The sequence below is a fragment of the Podarcis muralis genome, chromosome 6 (genome assembly GCF_964188315.1).
Source record: "Podarcis muralis chromosome 6, rPodMur119.hap1.1, whole genome shotgun sequence".
NCBI lineage: Eukaryota > Metazoa > Chordata > Lepidosauria > Squamata > Lacertidae > Podarcis > Podarcis muralis.
In genome coordinates this window covers 24,785,059-24,803,575 of record NC_135660.1, presented here as the reverse complement: position 1 = coordinate 24,803,575, position 18,517 = coordinate 24,785,059, and the positions used below count along the sequence as shown (strand labels likewise).

Sequence of the window (18,517 nt, the reverse complement as noted above, 5' to 3'; positions counted from 1 at the left end):
AATATCCTTGTACAAGCATAAAAAACTTGCCAAAAATTATTTTGGCATTTGTATCATTGTATCAGCTTGAATTCTTAGGTAAATATTATTATGTATTATTTTAAAAAATCACACCCAAATATTGCTAAGTACCACTCTACCATTAGTAGTTAGCTTCTGCTAGGCAAGTTTTTTTTAAATCAATTTCACATATTAAAACATTTGTTAATTTCCTATAAAGTTACATTTACATGAACCTGCCTTAAGATGATTGGCTGACTTGCAGGCTGATGGAAACCCACACACCGTTGCAAGACTGTATCATCGATTATTATTTTGGATCAACACATTCTGGCACTAGATCCTGATGATTTTATTTCATGAATTAAAAATGGTTTTTTAAAAGCAGTGCCTCCTTGTAAATAATGAAGTCCCTCACTACTGCAAAATGCAACAGTTCTGGCATCTACTTTGCTTAGCTTTCGAAACATCTTTAGTCAGGTACAGTCATTACCTAAAAGACATAGAGCCTGATCAAAATAAGAGTTTACACTGAAAATAAATATTCTTGGGCTTAAACTGCATTGATGCATTTGTTTACAAAGCTGCACTTTCATTTTAATATTAATGTCAACCTCAATACTCCACTATAATCAGCAAGTTAAAAATGGGCTGGATCTCTGGATCATCAGCCCATATAACAGGGCTGGCAGAAGCTGACTTTTCAGCCTATTGTTTTTCCCACCAGTCCCGGAGTCCTCAATAAATGCTTCCCCGAGGGTCGGAGATGCTGTGGCACAAGAAAAGGGTGTGATGGCTGGCATTTCTCAGCCTAGGTGCCCCGGTTCAAACTATTATTCAGTTGTATAATTAAGTGAAAATTTAAACTCCGCTGACTTTAAGGCCAGGAACAATTGCTGTCCTGGGAGAGATGCTTTCTTTAATCTAAGTTTATGGGTTTGATCCCAGTAGTCCATTAAAACTAAACAGTGATAAGAGTTTGAATCTAGTCCAACCATGGCTTCAAATCAGGTTTTAAAAGTAACACCATCAGTTCATGTACTTAATTTCTTCACTGTTTGATGAGCAATTGAACTGTTCAGAACAGGAAGCAGCCACTTCAGCTGCATTTTTGCAGCTGGAATTTATGACTGGAAAAGTAAAAGCAGTGCTGGAGGCAGGCAGAAAAATACAGTCGAAAAGGTGCTTGCTCTCAGAGAGTTATCATCTGAAAGCGAGAACATGTCTGCATATGCACTACAAATGCAGTTTTTTCCAGCAAAGACATTCATACCGCTCCCTGAGCAACATCAGGCACTCAAAGCGGAAACAGCACTTCCATTGGAATAGGACAGTAGTTTTGGCTGCTTCTCTGGGTGGCTTCAATGCCAAGCAGCTAGTATGACCAGAAGGGAAGCAAATACAGATGTTGCATCCCTAGCAGAACTGCTCTTGCATCTCTTACATGCTGCTAAATTCCACATGCTCAGGAGCAGCTGCAGACAGGGTGCTGCTGCACTGCCACCCTTCCAAAAGTGAGGTCTCTACTGTTTGCCAGGATGGTGCAGGAGCAGGTCAGAGTGGCAGCCCAGAGTGCCATATTAGCTCTGCTGATCTGTCCATACAAGCCCTGACCTTGCTACTGCCCTGCCCCATCCTGCTAAGTGGAAGCAACAGTGCTGTCAATAGGGTGGTGCGGTACTATCCCACTGCACTGATTGCTCCTGCCTGGGCTGAAATTTGCTAATTGAATGCTCCCTGGAGGGAGGAGTGCATACACACGTGCCCCAAAGCAAGTAGCAAGCTACAATCTTAACTAAAGCAATTTTAGAGTGCAAAACAAAGAGACACAATGCATCACAGTACTGTTGAAAAATCTTACTGAAATCAGTAAGCTGTTCAACAAGCATAACTCTTATAGTCAATCAACACGGTGCTGCAGTGTTCTCCCTTTGCAATAATTACCTGTCAAAATCCATCTTCTCTGTGCATCTAGGTCCAGTACAGCTTTTGTCTGTTGAGCATTTGGATTTCGTATTGTGTGTCCTTCATCCAACACCACTCTCAGCCATTTTAATTTGTGTAAAGGGCTATTACCTCTGGCCTAGAACAAAATTTAAATAATGGCTGTAGTACTTTAAGGGTATAAGTAAACTCTGTAAAATAAGCAGTGACTTAAAAAAACTAAAAGAAACCATTTTGCTTTCATTCTCTGTTCCAGAAGAATATACGTAACCTTTATGAAGAGGAATAGAGGAAGTCAGCTACATCAAGCGTGCATGAAGGCCTGGAAGCCAAATCACTTTTGCTGCTTCACTGAAAATCCAACCCAATTAATGCAAGAGGCATTACAAGGACAATTTCAACCAATAAAAATACTCAAGGAAGGTGCAAGCGCAGAGGGTGTGTGGCCTAGAAAGAGCCCCACGAGCCAGATAGAGGGACCTGGAGGGCCACACTTGCCCCCAGATCACAGGTGTGTGTATGTACACACACACAGTGTAAGATATGAGAAATTATTTGAATGGCTTAAATACAGCATGCTCTACTTACAGTTCACATCTAAAGAAGATACTACACAGATTTGTTAAATTTATTCCCATGACAGTCATCAGAACGTATCAATAGAACTGTTAGTCATATGATTTAAAATAAGCAACTGGAGTTTTGTCTTTAAGGGACAGAGAAAATGGAAGTGTAATACAGGCCCTATTTCACTCCAGAAAGAGCTTTTGTTTATTTAACAGGATTACAATCGCTAAACTTCTAAGCAGTTTACATAACATATAAAGTTGACCAAAAATAAAATCAAAACATAAACAGAATAAGTAGTTTATATATATAACACACACATACAAACACACATTACAAAATAAAATTGCATAATAAAATACACATCCAATTTACATGACATGTTTGCCTAAACAAAATCATTTTTAGCAGGTGCCAAAACAGCTCAGTATTTTACAAGTGTTTCCATTGGAGCTGTATGAGAAAAACCAAAGTTTTCTACTCTAATTCCAAGGGTGAGCACCTACATCAAGATGCAATTAATAACATCACCTAAGAAATGGGCAGAGGAAGGCAAGATTGTGTCAGCTGCTTAAACAGACAAAAAAGTCACAGCCAGCAGGCACTGCACCACCACACATAGTCCCAGTATTACTATCCAGTCTGAGCTGTATTCTCTCTCCACCGCAATCACCCCCACACTCCAAACATCAGTTGCAACTTAAAACTGCTGTAAAAGATTTGCTACTTGAGCATGTGCTTTTAAACCTCTATACTGCTACTTAAGGCATGCACACCCACTGCACAGTGGATCTGTTTTTAAATGCCCACACCTACATTTACAAAGATCAGTCTCCACTGAACATCCTTAAAAGGTATGCAATTCTCAGAACTGATATCATTTTCAAGCTCTAAGAGCAGGAACCAAATGTTTATCTTTCTGTTGCCCAGCTGGAAAACATGAAAGCCTTGAGAGCTTCCAGGTACAGAATTTCACTTATTTTTACTACTCCTTCTGCAACAGCTGACTTAGAATAACATCCGAGTTATTTCCAAGCTATCCATTACAGTAATTTAAGCACTTAATGCCAGGTAGAACAAGACTCCAAGAGTTGTAGCCAGCTAAGTTGCACTCAGAGGAGACCCACTGAAATCAATGAACTCAAGTTAGTCACGTCCATCAATTTCAGTGGGTCTGCTCTGAATATGACTTAGTTGGATAGAATCCCAAAAAACTTACAGTATAATAAAATATAACAACCTATATGAAAGTGCATCATAGTGCAGCTGGAGTATAATGAACACCTCAAATATAAAACATTAAACTGTTTCAAGATAAAAGCATAGAAACCATTAGTGACTGGAAGCCATTAGAAACTAAAACACCTGGGCGGGAGTAAAAAAGAACATTTGCCATCTCATCCCACTTTCTACCAACTGGAGACACCAGAAAATATTAATGCCTATTTTCTCTGTGCATCTGCTTAGAACTGCAGATTCACAGAGGAACCCTGCCCCTGTAGTTGTCAAGTGCGCTAGTTTTATCCAGCGCCCATCTGGGGAAAGAGGTCATGGGTGATGATAGGAGATGAGCGACGGCAGTTTATGTTTGAGGACACCCTTCTACAAGACAAAAACCTCCTTCGTATATATATGCTTGTTCTTAACTAAAGACTCATACAATGGGAAAAGCAGATTACATGTTTTTAAAAAAAGGAATACAATGGAGCATTTGGCATTGATTTGAAAAAAGCTTAAGACTACTAGGTTGTATTTTAGAACAAAAGTCAAATATTTGTGATGTATAAACTGCTTTTCTTTATCTTGCTGCAATTTTTCACCATACTTACTCCATAGTCACTAGCTAAAATATTGTAAGTTGTTAATACAACATCCTGTCTTGAAAGTACCGCTGGATCTTTGCTGCGCTCCGAGCCATAGTAAACGTAAATGTTCAAGTGAACACCCGGATCCACGTGTTGTTCAAACTGATCCTGAAATAAAAATTAACCAGATGGTTGCGATTAACTGATGGCTCAACAACTGACATCTGTCAAGAGATTTCTAAGCTATACTACAGTCAGGAACATAGGAATCATAACCCTTGGTGCATCTAAAAAAAGGTAAAGGAACCCTGACCATTAGGTCCAGTCGTGGCCGACTCTGGGGTTGCGGCGCTCATCTTGCTTTATTGGCCGAGGCAGCCGGCGTACAGCTTCCGGGTCATGTGGCCAGCATGACTAAGCTGCTTCTGGTGAACCAGAGCAGCGCACGGAAACACCGCTTACCTTCCCGCCAGAGCGGTACCTATTTATCTACTTGCACTTTTTGATGTGCTTTCGAACTGCTAGGTTGGCAGGAGCAGGGACCGAGTAACGGGAGCTCACCCCATCGCGGGGATTCGAACCGCCGACCTTCTGATCAGCAAGTCCTAGGCTCTGTGGTTTAACCCACAGCGCCACCCATGTCCCCTTGGGGCATCTAGCTCAGTACTATATTCACTGACTGGCAGTGGCTCTGCATCTTTCAGAAAGGAGGCACTCCCAGCTCTACCTGGAAATGCTAGGGATCGAACCTGAGACCTTCTGCAGGCAAAGCAGATGCTCTACCACTAAGCCACAGCCCTTCCTGATAAAGCACAGTAAGATTAAGCCTAATTCAGATTTATTGTGACTACAATGGAAGCTGTTCTGCTGAAAAAAAATGGGAGCAACTTGCATACTATAGTTTCAAGGCTGGAGGCACAGTCAACATTAGAAATACCCAACCCATTCGGTTCATCATCAACCGTCTTAAATTATATTACTCTGGCTGCAATTCTATGTTTAGAATAAGCCCCAATGAATTCAATAGAATATATGAATAAATATGATTGTGCTTTAAATCTTGGTTATGAACATTTAGGCTGTATTAAAATTCTAATCCCCATATATCTTCACTTTAACATTCTTTTTTGAAGTTAAGATGTCCTATTTTTATCTTAGAAAAGCACAATTGTTTAAATTTAACACCTACAATCCAGTTACTTAGGACAGAAAGTGGACAAATGATCAGTGTTGTCCCCAGTGTCTCTTCACCTTCATTTTTCTTATGCTGAATAGTAACAACACCTTTGAAGAGGAAAAACAATAATTAGCAATGTAACTGCAGTGATTACTTCCATGTAGTCCTCTTTAGATGTATCCAGTCAATTTGCAATTATTTACTATCATTTCTAATCCTAAGTATGTATTATTCCCATTTTTGCTTTAACTACTGCATAGGAATCCAATCATTTACACCAGTAGTTCCCAATTAGCTAAGTATTGCAGACCCCCCTGTTTTTCAAAAGCCAAGCCATGGAGCCCTTACTGCTGAAAATTTTGATACCTCTATGATAGTTTTTGTTATATTAATGGTGCCACAGAGCCCCTGGGTGGGTTACATAGAGCCCCTGGGGTCTGCATACCACCAGCTAGGAATCTTCGCTTTACATGGTTCAATCAGTCCAGAAGTTTCAGGTGTCTTCCTTCCCTTCCCAACTATAGGCTTGTTAAAAAGTATACTGTGTAGCATTTTGTGTTAAGTGGCATTGTAAAAGGAAAAGCTTAATAGTTTGGATACCTTTTTTCTTTGTCTTTTTTGAAGAAATGGCTGGTTCCTCAAGAGCAGAAGCAAATGCTTTATCCTCTTGAATATCACAAGAAGCTGTGAAAATGTTTTATAACTAAATAGTCACATACATTTGAAAAATGAAAGTTCCTGTTTAGATTAGTTAAAATAATCTGTTTATAGAATCATGTGAGAACTCGTACACATACTATCCGTGCATTGTCTTCTAGGTATAAAGAAGATGAGAACTATAGGTTTAGCCACCACAGTTAATACAGATATTACAGTTCATAGATCAAAGATTATTCTTCCTAGCTTAGAGCCAGTCCTGATTCAACTAGACCAGGGGTCTGCAACCCGTGGCTCCGGAGCCGCATGTGGCTCTTTTACACCTTTGCCGCGGCTCCGGGGCAGATACTAGCGAGGGGAGGAGGCGCATTGTGAGCCCCGACACTCCCCACTGTGGCGGGCGCTGTACTGGCTGTGACGTCGCATGGGGGCGGTGCGTGCGTTAGTCACGCACCGTCCCGATGTCACCTTCCCGCCCGCTGTCAGATCGGACATTAAGGTAAGAAACAATATATGCAGTGTTATATTTGTTTTAAATGTATCAATGGTTTTGCGGCTCCCAGTTTTTTTTCCTTCGGAAACAGGTCCAAGTGGCTCTTTTTGTCTTAAAGGTTGCAGACCCCTGAACTAGACCACAGGCCAGTCAATTCAAATACCTAAAGCAGCCCATCCATAAGCATAGTGACAATGTGCAAACACGCATTCACTTGCACCATGCCAACAACCATGTGTTATGAACCAGTATATGGTTAAGTTTTGCAAAATGTCACACACACTCTCTGTTAGAAAGGCCTCATTAGGGTACTGTTATCAGGTTTTATTGGGAAGGGAGAACAATAACTTTTTGACGGTAGTATTTTTTAAGTACTAGCATCATACCTTTTCTTCTCTTTCTTGTTGCTGGATGCGTTTTTTGCACTTTGGCTGGGAAAACAAGAAAAGTGTTAACACAGTGTGGAAATCAATAAAGTTGTTAAAACAAATATAATGAACCCCCCCCCCCAAAAAAAATAAGTGAAGCTCACTTTCCATTATTTCTGTGTTCTGCTCTTCAGGCTCTGAGTCACTGCTTACTGTATACTTTGGCTTTTTGCCCATAGCTCTAAAGCATTTAGAAAGCAAAAGGATTACAATGAATAGAGGATTTCACAAGCGTTTATCTGATCATTTAGATTGATAGGGTATAGAGATAAATTTACCAAACAGTAGCATTGAAGAGAAATTACGCTAGTCACCAAATGGGCCAGAATAAAGATAACCTTGCAACATGTTTCGCACATCTAAAAAACTCATTTGATTTCACTCCAGAAAGCAACCTCTCTCCCAAGAAACACCCCCTCTCACACACAGGGGAGGGGGAAGAGAACAGTTCAGAAGTAGTTTGCAATTGACTTATAAGAACAGATAAAATCTGCTTACCTCTTTGGATGGGTTCTGGATGACTGAGATGGAAGAGACTCACTCTCCTTTGTATCAGAAGCATTCAGCTGCAGGCCAATTCTGGGCGCTTAACAATAAGCATTAAAAAACAAAACAAAAACACTCCATGATTTCTCTAATAACTTACTATTAGTTAATTAATTTAATTAATTAATTAATTAATTAATTAATTAATGTTGCATACCACCCTATTCAGTAGATCTCAGGGCAGTTCACAACATTAAAATCATGGGGTAAGAAATGGAAAATACAAAATAAAAATAAAAGCAAAGACAAAAGCAAGCCAATAATTCCCCTTTCCACAACACGTCATAAATTTAAGCTACTGGTGATCAATTAGGATATTTAATCTAAAAAAAAAATCTTAAATTAATTTCTACTGAAAGTTGTCATCTGACTGAATTCAAAACAAATGTGATTAGTTTCCAGATCAAAATTACCTTCTTGGTCCTTTTTCACAGCAGGAACACATTTCTAAAAGAAAAATAAACACACTGAAATGGCATCTAAAATTTAGTTTAAAAACAAAACAAATCTTATGGAAATTAGTTGAAACATACTTGAAAGAACATGTGGCTAGCACAGCTCTTCAAAGTACCAGTTAGTACGTTTTCCACTACTTCAGACAGTTCCAGTTATTCAGATAATACACTCACCTCAAATCAATCAATCAATCAAGGTTTCCCAAAATTTACAACAATAAGCTGTAACTTCTAAAACACTGTATATTTTAGATCCTCCCTGTAAATTAAGAATACAGTTTGTTTGTTTGAATTTGTTCCTTGTTTTCTAATTGGCTGCTACTGTTGTCCCATCTTCTCCAGAAGACTGCAACATTCAGACCATTTTCTCTGAGGTTTTAAGTCTCTTTCTTGTAGTACAGTTCAGGGTTGGTACATGGTGTCTACTTAGGAAGCACCCTCTAGTGGCCTTATGGATTTATACTGAATGCATCAGACATGTTGCCCAGAAACATAGCATTTTTAGGGCATTACAATATTTTTTGTTCAGAAATGCAACAAAACAATTCCAATATGCCCCAAATGTTAACTAATCTAAGCCAACTAGCAACTAGGTAAATTTATACATCTATGTACTTTTGAGAACAACCTGTAAGAAAAAAGATTACTGAAGATGGCACTTGCTGCTAGAGACACTTTCTACTTTGCTAGAATTTCTCACAAAATGTGGCGCTTATCCTACAGAAGAATTTAGGCTGCAATCCTATACTTGCTAAGTTCCACCGAAATCAGGACACACAGAATTGTGAGGCATGGCTATTTATATCTGCTCTCTCTTATTCTGGACAGAAGTGATCCATATCTACACAAATACCTCCTTCTTGAAAACTGCCAAATCCTGAACCTTCTGAAGAGCCTTTTCTTTGGGGCTGCTTTTGGTAGCCTGGATAAAACTTACTGCACAAGAGGTGATAGAACACATTTTATTTACAGTTTTTATTTTTGGTATTTTTGTTTTTGTTAAGAAACTGAGTCGTAGGGATGGCTTGGCTAAAAGTCCAAGTAACACGTAGAATTCAAATAAATTAAATTCACATATATACTGTATATAGAGAACAAGACCAAATATTCTACAAGAACATCAGTGACATATCGTTCCTTCTTTCTTGCTTTACATATCTGCATTATTATTGGAACTGATACAATTCAAGCAGGGGTCTGGTATTAACAGTAAATTACCTTAATAGGAAATATCTTCAGTTGATCACTTTTCTTTTTAACAGGAAGAGGTTTGCCACCATGGAAGTTGCTAAGTATCACAGCTATCGTAGTAAGTGTTTTACCCTAAAATACATTGAACAATTTATTAACATTGTTTCATAAGTTAAGTTTGTATTACTTATTTCTTTTTTATACTGCCTTCCTCAAAGGAGCTGAAGGAGGCATACATGCTTCTTCCCACTTTTATTGTCACAATAAACCTGTGAGGTAGGTCAAGTGAGACACAATGACTGCCCCAAAGTCACCCACTGAGTTTTGCAGTTGAGTGCGGATTTGAACCCGAATCTCCTCAGTTGCAGTCTGAGACTCTAGCCCAGGGGTAGGCAACCTAAGGCCCGGGGGCCGGATGCAGCCCAATTGTCTTCTTAATCCAGCCCGGGAATCAGCGTGTAGAATGTGTGCTTTTATTTAAAATGCATCTCTGGGTTATTTGTGGGGCATAGGTATTCATTCTTTTTTTCCCCAAAATATAATCTGGCCCACCGCATGGTCTGAGGGACGGTGGACCGGCCCACAGCTGAAAAAGGTTGCTGACCCCTGCTCTAACCACTACACCACACTGGCTCCCAGAGGCAACATTCTAATATGAGAATTACCAAGCCCATGTCATCTGCCAATATTCCTCCAAGAACATTTTCTGGCCGCGTTTTTTCAGCAAAGTTGGTAATTGTATTGTAGAAGTAGTTTTCCCTCTCTTCCCAAAATGGAGGCAACTCCTTGTTGTTCTCACGTGAAATCATCCAAGCCAAAGCTTGCTTCTGATGTGGAAGTAATGGAGTTACAACAGCCTGGAAAATTAAGATGTCATATTATACACATTTTCGTAACAGAAACCACAACCTGTAGCTGAGAACTTACTAGCATTTTGCCAGTTTTTAACGTGTGCACTGACACACTATCAATGTGATGTGCTGGATACATTACCTTTGCTGCTTCTACTTCACGCGTTTTATCATCTTCCTTCAGATCTTCAAAGAGTTTGTCAAATTCAGTCTTGAGCTAGAATTGTACAGAGAAGTTAGACGAGGTAATATACCCCAAAGCTCTACTCCTATTAAAAGGAGAGTTTAAAGTTCTAAAGTACATTCAGCAACTCAAATTCTAACAACATGCATTGTACCTGTTCAGTTGTCATTTGTACAGCAGCATGGACCGGAGCACTGTAACTTGTTCCAGCTTTGCCATATTTCTTGCTAGTCCCAACGCTGAATTCTGAAACTAAGTATCATTTTTAAAAGGGGAAGGGGGGAAAACTAATCAATGACTGAAAATGCTCTCCCATCATCAGTAGACCAAAACTGCTTTATATTTACAGAGATTGATGTGATCCATAAGAAGAGAAGTTTAATAAGCTAAGAAATACTTCATGTTTTGATTAAAGGAATTTCTATTAAGTATATGTATAAAATATTTATTTAACTTACTTTTTCCTGGAGGAGCTAATTTAAAGCCCTGCATTTTTAGTCGATCAAGAACTGCTTGCTTATTTTCTGCTTTTCCCCAAAAACTCAACTGTACTGGCATAGTGAAAGTATTCTTTGCTCCAGAAGGAACAACCCTAGACAAAAGGAAAAACATTATTACATTTATACCCTGCCCTTCCTTTTAAAAAACCAAAACACCAGGACAGCATACAGTGCACACAAATAGCTGGGGTTATTTATCTTCACAACAAACGTGTGAGGCATGTTCGACTGAGACACTGACCAAAGTTGCCAAGTAAGCATCATACTTGGGTGGAGATTTGAATCTCAGCCTCATCAGTTCTAGTTTTACCTATAACTATCACAATCCTAAAATGAACTATAAAAGGAGCCTAGAAAGGGAATGAAGGGGTAAGAGGGGGGGCGGGCTGATTTTAAGAGCGGAGAGAATTAAGCGAACCACCTGTTTCTACTATTTACATATACAATACTACTGCAGAATCAATATGTTAGTGTTGTTGTTGTTTAGTCGTGTCCGACTCTTCGTGACCCCATGGACCAGAGCACACCAGACACTCCTGTCTTCCACTGCCTCCCGCAGTTTGGTCAAACTCATGTTCGTAGCTTCGAGAACACGGTCCAACCATCTTGTCCTCTGTCGTCCCCTTCTTCTTGCGCCCTCCATCTTTCCCAACATCAGGGTCTTTACTAGGGAGTCTTCTCTTCTCATGAGGTAGCCAAAGTATTGGAGCCTCAGCTTCAGGATGTGTCCTTCCAGTGAGCACTCAGGGCTGATTTCCTTAAGAATGGATAAGTTTGATCTTCTTGCAGTCCATGGGACCCTCAAAAGTCTCCTCCAGCACCATAATTCAAAAGCATCGATTCTTTGGTGATCAGCTATGGTCCAGTTCTCACTTCCATACATCACTACTGGGAAAACCATGGCTTTAACTATAGGGACCTTTGTCGGCTTGTTAGTAGTACGCTTCAAAAAGGTATGGAAATTCAGTGGCAAAAATTAATTAAATTCAAAGGTAGGGAAAACCTTGGTCTTTAAAACCTAACCTTCATTCTGCAATGCTTCAAGAGATAGTAGAATAACTATTACTTATATATCTGGTCTCAGTTCTAAACCTCAATGAACTTATCAATCTGTGACAGATTCAGTAAACCACTTCATGTTTGCGAGTTTGTTTACACTATACTATACCTGTTCAACATAAGCCACCAGCACAACCAGCAATCAGATACTGAGACTTCTTAGTTTATAGAGTTTGCTTCCTGTAAATTGTGATTCTACTTCCAGATATCCCACTTTATTTATTAGAAACTAGTTTTAGTGGCACAATCAGAATGATTCACATCATGTAAACAGTAGCAAATATTTATTTATTTTTACTAACTACTACCAATGGACTGCTGTTCAAGAAAACAACAGGGGAAATTTACATTTACATACTTACCCTTCCACCACTGCCAACTTGTTGTCCATGATGTATGCCAATGATGCTGCCAGCTCTTTTTTGATGTGGCCTACCTGGTCTCCATTCGCATTATTTACTTTTACAGCATTCTTGTCATATGCGTTGTTAGGCTCTCTCTGGAGTGCAACCATTTCATTATTATTGACCTGCAAAATTAGCCTTCACGTTATTTAAAATGTAGAAAATACACAATAAAATACACAAAATACAAAATACAACCAAAATATCTTTAAAACCTTTGGTTTTATAGCAATTTTACGTTTACACCATATATTTTTTGCTTCCACTGTTTTTTACATTAATATTAAACACAATGAAATTTCAAAGTAATAAAATCGTCCATATGCCATTGCTCAGAGAGCAGCTGAAATTTCTTTAACGTTGCAAAAGAATTTGAATACGACAGCCTGACTTGAAGTGAAGGTGGAAACTGTTCAATTCATTTTGGAGAAAAATGCAAAAATGTTGTTTTAACAGTAAGTTTTTACAGTACTAAAAACATTATGTATATAAGCTAAAGAAGGATTGAGGATTCCCTCAACATTTCAGGTACATTAAACTTCAGAGGAGTCTTTAGCCTCAGTACCCAAGTGTATAATCAAAGTTGGAACATTATAATATGCTACAATGCTTCAACTTAAAGAAATACACTTCTTTGTACAATTAACACATTGGGAATCTGATATAAGATACACACACAGTGGAAGTGTGGATCTTGCTTGCAATACCAGTCACCTCGCAGAAGTAGAGTAAGGTCCAAATCTGTTGTAGAATAGGCTCAGTGAACAGCTCTGGATGAAGTTATACACACAAAAATAAGTTCCACCTTGAAGATTTTTATATTACAAACCACCCTGCAATCTACAGATGAAGGGTGCTATAGAAATTTAATTACCTCACCTCAACTGAATTTGAGACAGAGGGGAATTCCCTAATCAAGGCACCACTATCAAGAACATCTATTTACAGCCTTAACCCATCATATGATGTGACTACTTGCAATCATACTTTAAATTTGGGTTTGCCCAGTTCACATGTAAAACAGGAGTGGGGCTATTTAAAAGGCAAACAATATTAATACCCCCATCGGTGCCATCACCCTTCCCCTTTCCTACATAATCCTATTCACAAGTAAGCCCTATTTACTTACTCATTAGCCACCATGGCTAATGGTCAGGGATGATGGGATCTGTGAGTCCAACAACCTTTGATGGACACTACATTGTCAAAGCTTAGCCATCCCTGAATTACCCCCCCCCCTCGGAATTACAATTAAAGTGCAAATTACTTAATGCTTCAGTAGCCTCTGCTCATTACTGGGAGTACAAACAACCTGGTTATCTAGAATTTATATAACATACCTAGTTTTCCCTTTCAAGCAATCTAGTTCTCAGTTACTAATTTGTATTCCTCCTGTACTTACCACTCCTGTATAATACCGCAATCCAACCACATTGCCTCTCAGAGTTCCAAATAAGATAGCTGAATCCGTATCTTCTTCAGTCACCATAGTAGCATCTGATCCCATAAGGTCTTCTAGGCTGGGATAAAATTCTCGAGTAAAAGCATTGTAATGCCGATCTCCATATATATCAGGATCCAATTCCCATTCAAAATTGCTGCAAAAAAGAATTTTTAAAGAACTTCATTTGGAATTGTTTGTTATTGGAGGCAGGGTGTTCAATTGATAGGTCACTTCCTAGTTCACAGATATGAGCTCTTTTGAAATACCTTCATGGGCAGAAATGAAAGCTGCTCAAAGACATTGCTGGAGAAATGTTTTGATTCAGCTGGGATTAGTCTTAAATCTATTTCAACCTACCCCAAATGACTGGCTGTTGCAGGGTGAGGAATTAAGAAGGGGATATGGAGAGGCCAATACCCTGACCAGAAGCTGAACACTGCAACATTTTGTTGTTTAATCTGTACTACCTTTTTAATAATCAGAAGGAACTATGGTTTGTACACGTTTAGCAACCAATACTGCAATCTTTGTTTGACATCTTTGAAGTTGGCACTTTAAGCAATTCACAAAAAAGAAAAAAAAATCCCACACACACATGTGGAATAAGTGTCTAAGTGAGTTCAAAGTCTCCCCCCACTACACCCCCAAATGTGGGGAGAACTCAAATTAAACAGAACACAAAGAAACCTTTAGCACAAACAGTTTAGATAACCTTCATCGCTGCTACTACAGGGCCTGTAAGACAGAGCTGTTCCACCAGGCCTTTGGTCAGGGCGCAGCCTGACTCCCTCCTTTGGCAATCTCTACAAAGCTTTAGTCTATGGTTGCCATCAATTTGTATTTTAATTAATTTTTAGAATGTATTTATAATGTTGTATTGTTTTATTGTTGTTAGCCGCCCTGAGCCCGGCTTCGGCTGGGGAGGGCGGGATATAAATAAAATTTATTATTATTATTATTATCAACAAGGTAAACTTGTCAATAGTTAGCCAACCCGCTAGCAATTAACCTACCCATCAAACTTCCAATCACTTATGAATTCAAAAAGTGTCGACCTTAGGCAAATCTCTCTCGCCATCTGCTACCAATTTATGGGGAAAAAATGTTAGGAAACCTACTTGAAGACAGTACTGAAAGAATGATGAGTTCAAAGTAAGGAATGTGATATGTTCCACATTAGACAATAATCTTGGGACTGAGACCAAATAAGTTTGTGTGTTACTGGAAATGGTGAAATTACACTATTCTATACTTGTTATCCCCTTTCTGAATGCCTGAAGTCTACTATACAGACCAAACTAGACATGACAAAGATATTCTATCCCAATTCAATATAAAATGTGGGTCGTAATCCTTTTTAAAGCAAAAGGGATGTGCATATGTGCAGTAAACACTTTTCTCCTCAGCTGAGTGTCGCTACCAAGAAGTACACTTGGGAGAAAAACACTGGATGAGTGTGATGAAGGGTTTACTCCCTCTCATGCTCTGAAAATCAAACCACACACATCCTGCTTTTATAAGTAATTAGGGCAAACACAGGTATGAAGAAATGGGCCTGTCGGCGCTGCATCAATGTAGTTGATGCAGCACCAAACATACTTGGACAGGGGGGCCAACTTGAATAAAATATTGGGGGGCCCAGGTAAGCACCACCCCCACATTACTGACCACATGATGTGGCTCACACACCCCATTTGAATGGCAAGGTCCACCAACTTGGGGGGGGCAACCCTCTCAAATATTTTAATGGGGGAGCAAAGGGACCATGGTCCCTATGAGTTGGCTCCTTTGAACTGTACTTGAAGAAGAAATGTGAGAAAGGAAGAAATTATTAGGCCAGAGTGAAGAGGTGGATCAAACCGGAAATGCAAGGGCCAGGAATGAGAACAAAGTCCTTGATGATATAAACAGAGTCCCGGGAAACACCATCCTTGCGCACATATATCGGTCGAGGTTAAGTTTCTGTGACACAGACCTTTCCTTTACCCTAGCTTAGTAACACAGCACTTAACCAAATTCGTTTTCTTCTTTTTTCGGGGGAAGGCGGCTCTTGGACGCTTGTTAGCATTTTTGAAATATTTATTGCCATGATTAGCAATATTATTAATAAATAATAATATAATAATAATGATGATGATGATGCAAAACCAAATTACAGGCTGAGACCGCAGCACAAGGCACCGCTCCCAACACCGCGCCCGGCAGCCGAAGAGCTTCCCCATCAGTCCCCGACCAGCAAGGCAAGTCCTGCCTAAAGTGGCAGAAGGACCACGACCGGTCCCGGCCCCATAACTCGAGAGGCCTAGCGCAAAAGCGGCAGGGGAGGCGGAGGCAGAAACGGCTGGCAATTGCAGCCCCTTCGAGTCAAGGCCTCATTTCGGGGAGTGGACGCGGGAAGAGCCGCCGCCCCCCGCGCTTCGTCCTATTTATAATTCTTCCCTGCCTAGGCCCTCGGGGACGCGCCCCCCCCCCACACAAAACAACCCCCACCTCATGAACCTCCAAGCCATGACGCGGCCGCCGGACTCCTAAAAGCCGCTCTGGCAACGCCCCGCAAGAGCGAGAGGACCGAAAAAGCCCGCCACGCGAACGCCGCGGGTGAAGAACCTGCACAGCCGCCTCAGAGCTTCCACAGTCAGCCAACCCGGTTAAAGCGAGAAGCCGCAGCTCCCAATCCGCGAAGAAGCTGGGCGGGCCGACCTAGAACGCCCGCTGCCGAATGGCTGCTCTTACCCATCACTCGCTTCCGCGCGTCCAATGAAGCAGGCCGGGAAGGATGGGCGGCCCGCCCGCCGCGCGAGAGGGGTTATGGGGGCGGGGCAGCTCGGGTTTCCGAAACCAAAAGAGCATGCGCCCTGAAAGCATAATAAGGAACGCACGTGACTAAGTAATTGCCGAAGGATGGATTTCGTGCCTTCTGCGTCTTTTACTTTTCTTTTGCTAAGGCGCTTGAGTTACTGCTTCTCATAGCATGCCCGGTTGTGTTGAATATGTTATTGTTATATTTGGTATGGAAATCTGACGAGTGTTGTAGTTGTGTGCATGTTTTTTCAATATACGATGATAATCCACAAGTGTGTGTGATAGTATACGTTAAATGTTCATAAGTGTACCAACTAAGCACGTACCTAGATCAGCACTGGAAGACCGACCTAGAACCATTTTTGATTCCCAAACTGTCCCAAACTGACCAAATGTTTTCTCTGCAAGGTCAAAGGAAAATGGAAAAGCTTCCCCATTGTCTTTTCCTTCATAAATCCTGTCTTAAGGGTATGTCTGTGTTTGAATAGGGTGTGAGCCTGTGACATGGCCCAAGAACTAAGTATTTATCATTACAAAAGACTGGCCAGGCTCCCCAGGCAATCCAATCAAGTAACCTGCCAGACAGGAGAAAAACGACAGGAGAAAAACAACATTCAAATTTTTTTTTGTTGGTCTTTAAGGTGCTACTGGAAGGATTTTTTTTTGTTTATTTAAATTTCTGTTTTAGACTGCCTTTTCTGTGATATAGGTATGATGTATCTGGGGTGGTGGTCTTAGGTTACACCCCTTCTGTGATGTATGTATGGTGTTTCTAAGGGTGGTCTTGATCTACAAGGTGGCAATTTCAAAAGTCCGTATAAGGCCTTGTGCACCATTGTTCTCGGTTCCTCCTCCTTTCCTGCTTGTGAGGGGAGCACCCTGTTGCAACAGATCAGTAAAGATCAGGCTTACTAGCTGCTTTGCTTCTCAATATTCTCTGGCTGGCCTCCGTTATTTTCTCCTACCAACAGGGAACCTATGTAAGGACTCTTTATGGGCTCTTGGATAAGAGCCCATATAGAGAAAAAGGGCAGATTTGGAGAAAAGCCCATAAGGGGGAAAGGGGAAATTTTTGTTTACAGCATGTGTATATACACACACTTTATATATAAAAGTGTGTGTGTGTCTGTCTGTCTGTCTGTCTGTCTCACACAAACATAAAAGCGTGTAACGGCAAAGGAGTCACTTATGGTTCATTTGGGCAGCATTCCTAATCCCATTTACCTGGGACTAAGCCCCATTGACCTCAAACAGTGCAACGCAGCTGGCCGGAATTGAGTTTATCTCCTTTCTTGGTTGTTAGCTGTTTTAGGCACCAAAGGCATGGGCGTAGCCTGGGGAGTGCATGGGGGACAGCTGCCCCCCCAATCAAGTAAATAAAAAAAAACCTTAACTAACTGACCAATCCTTCGCAGATCTCAGTTCTGCCCCCACCCCACCCCCGCAGCATAAATTTGGGATATGCCCATGACCAAAGGTGTTAAAATCTGAGATATAAATTTAAATAATACTGTAAACTGCAATTGGTTCGATGTAACTAACTTCTCCGTAAACACAGCAGAAGACTGGCGCACGGGCAAATTTTAACCCTCTTTTGGATAAAACCATGCTGGTACTGCGTGTCTCTCGAGTTCTATCTTGCGTGTACAAAGCCTTTCCCAAACTGCTGCTTAAGAGTCGTCTATTCACAAATGCAGCCCGATCCCAGATAAGTAACGGACGGAGCTGAAAGGCAAGTATACCTTGCAAGTTATGTGCACCTAGGGGCTCTGATCCTGTGCACATTTTACCTGCCAACGGGTCTCGATGAAGAAAAGGGGGGTTTCTTCCGAGGGTGCTTGTGTAAGATTGCGCTGCTTGGCACCAGAACCAGTGCTTTCCCCAGGTTTGGGACCCCGCACCTTTCTGCGTACGCGGACATTAACCACGGGTATAAATGGGCCTCCGCCCAGGGCCGCTGCACAGCGCTACGATGCTGCCTTTGTGGGAAGCCGTAGCAAGGATCGGGGG

The 18,517-nt window shown here is 40.8% G+C and overlaps 2 protein-coding genes across 3 annotated transcripts in view; both read right to left on the bottom strand.

Annotated features, from left to right (window-relative positions):
* HLTF (helicase like transcription factor) overlaps positions 1 to 16,356 on the bottom strand; it is a 29,179-nt gene extending 12,823 nt beyond the window's left edge. Inside the window, exons 1-16 of one of the 2 annotated variants that reach the window (XM_028731258.2) lie at positions 16,196 to 16,356; positions 13,664 to 13,859; positions 12,220 to 12,386; positions 10,757 to 10,890; positions 10,453 to 10,550; positions 10,257 to 10,331; positions 9,929 to 10,120; positions 9,291 to 9,395; positions 8,031 to 8,064; positions 7,570 to 7,657; positions 7,176 to 7,252; positions 7,030 to 7,074; positions 6,094 to 6,177; positions 5,506 to 5,600; positions 4,341 to 4,484; positions 1,945 to 2,083 (exon numbers count right to left, since the gene is read on the bottom strand). In XM_028731258.2, coding sequence (XP_028587091.2) covers positions 1,945 to 2,083; positions 4,341 to 4,484; positions 5,506 to 5,600; positions 6,094 to 6,177; positions 7,030 to 7,074; positions 7,176 to 7,252; positions 7,570 to 7,657; positions 8,031 to 8,064; positions 9,291 to 9,395; positions 9,929 to 10,120; positions 10,257 to 10,331; positions 10,453 to 10,550; positions 10,757 to 10,890; positions 12,220 to 12,386; positions 13,664 to 13,859; positions 16,196 to 16,215 — 1,693 coding nt within the window. In that variant the 5' untranslated portion in view covers positions 16,216 to 16,356. The remainder of the gene's footprint in view (positions 1 to 1,944; positions 2,084 to 4,340; positions 4,485 to 5,505; positions 5,601 to 6,093; positions 6,178 to 7,029; positions 7,075 to 7,175; positions 7,253 to 7,569; positions 7,658 to 8,030; positions 8,065 to 9,290; positions 9,396 to 9,928; positions 10,121 to 10,256; positions 10,332 to 10,452; positions 10,551 to 10,756; positions 10,891 to 12,219; positions 12,387 to 13,663; positions 13,860 to 16,195) is intronic. The other variant, XM_028731257.2, reaches the window with a different exon arrangement.
* CP (ceruloplasmin) overlaps positions 1 to 18,517 on the bottom strand; it is a 569,984-nt gene that overhangs the window by 491,768 nt on the left and 59,699 nt on the right. The gene's annotated exons all lie outside the window — the stretch shown is intronic.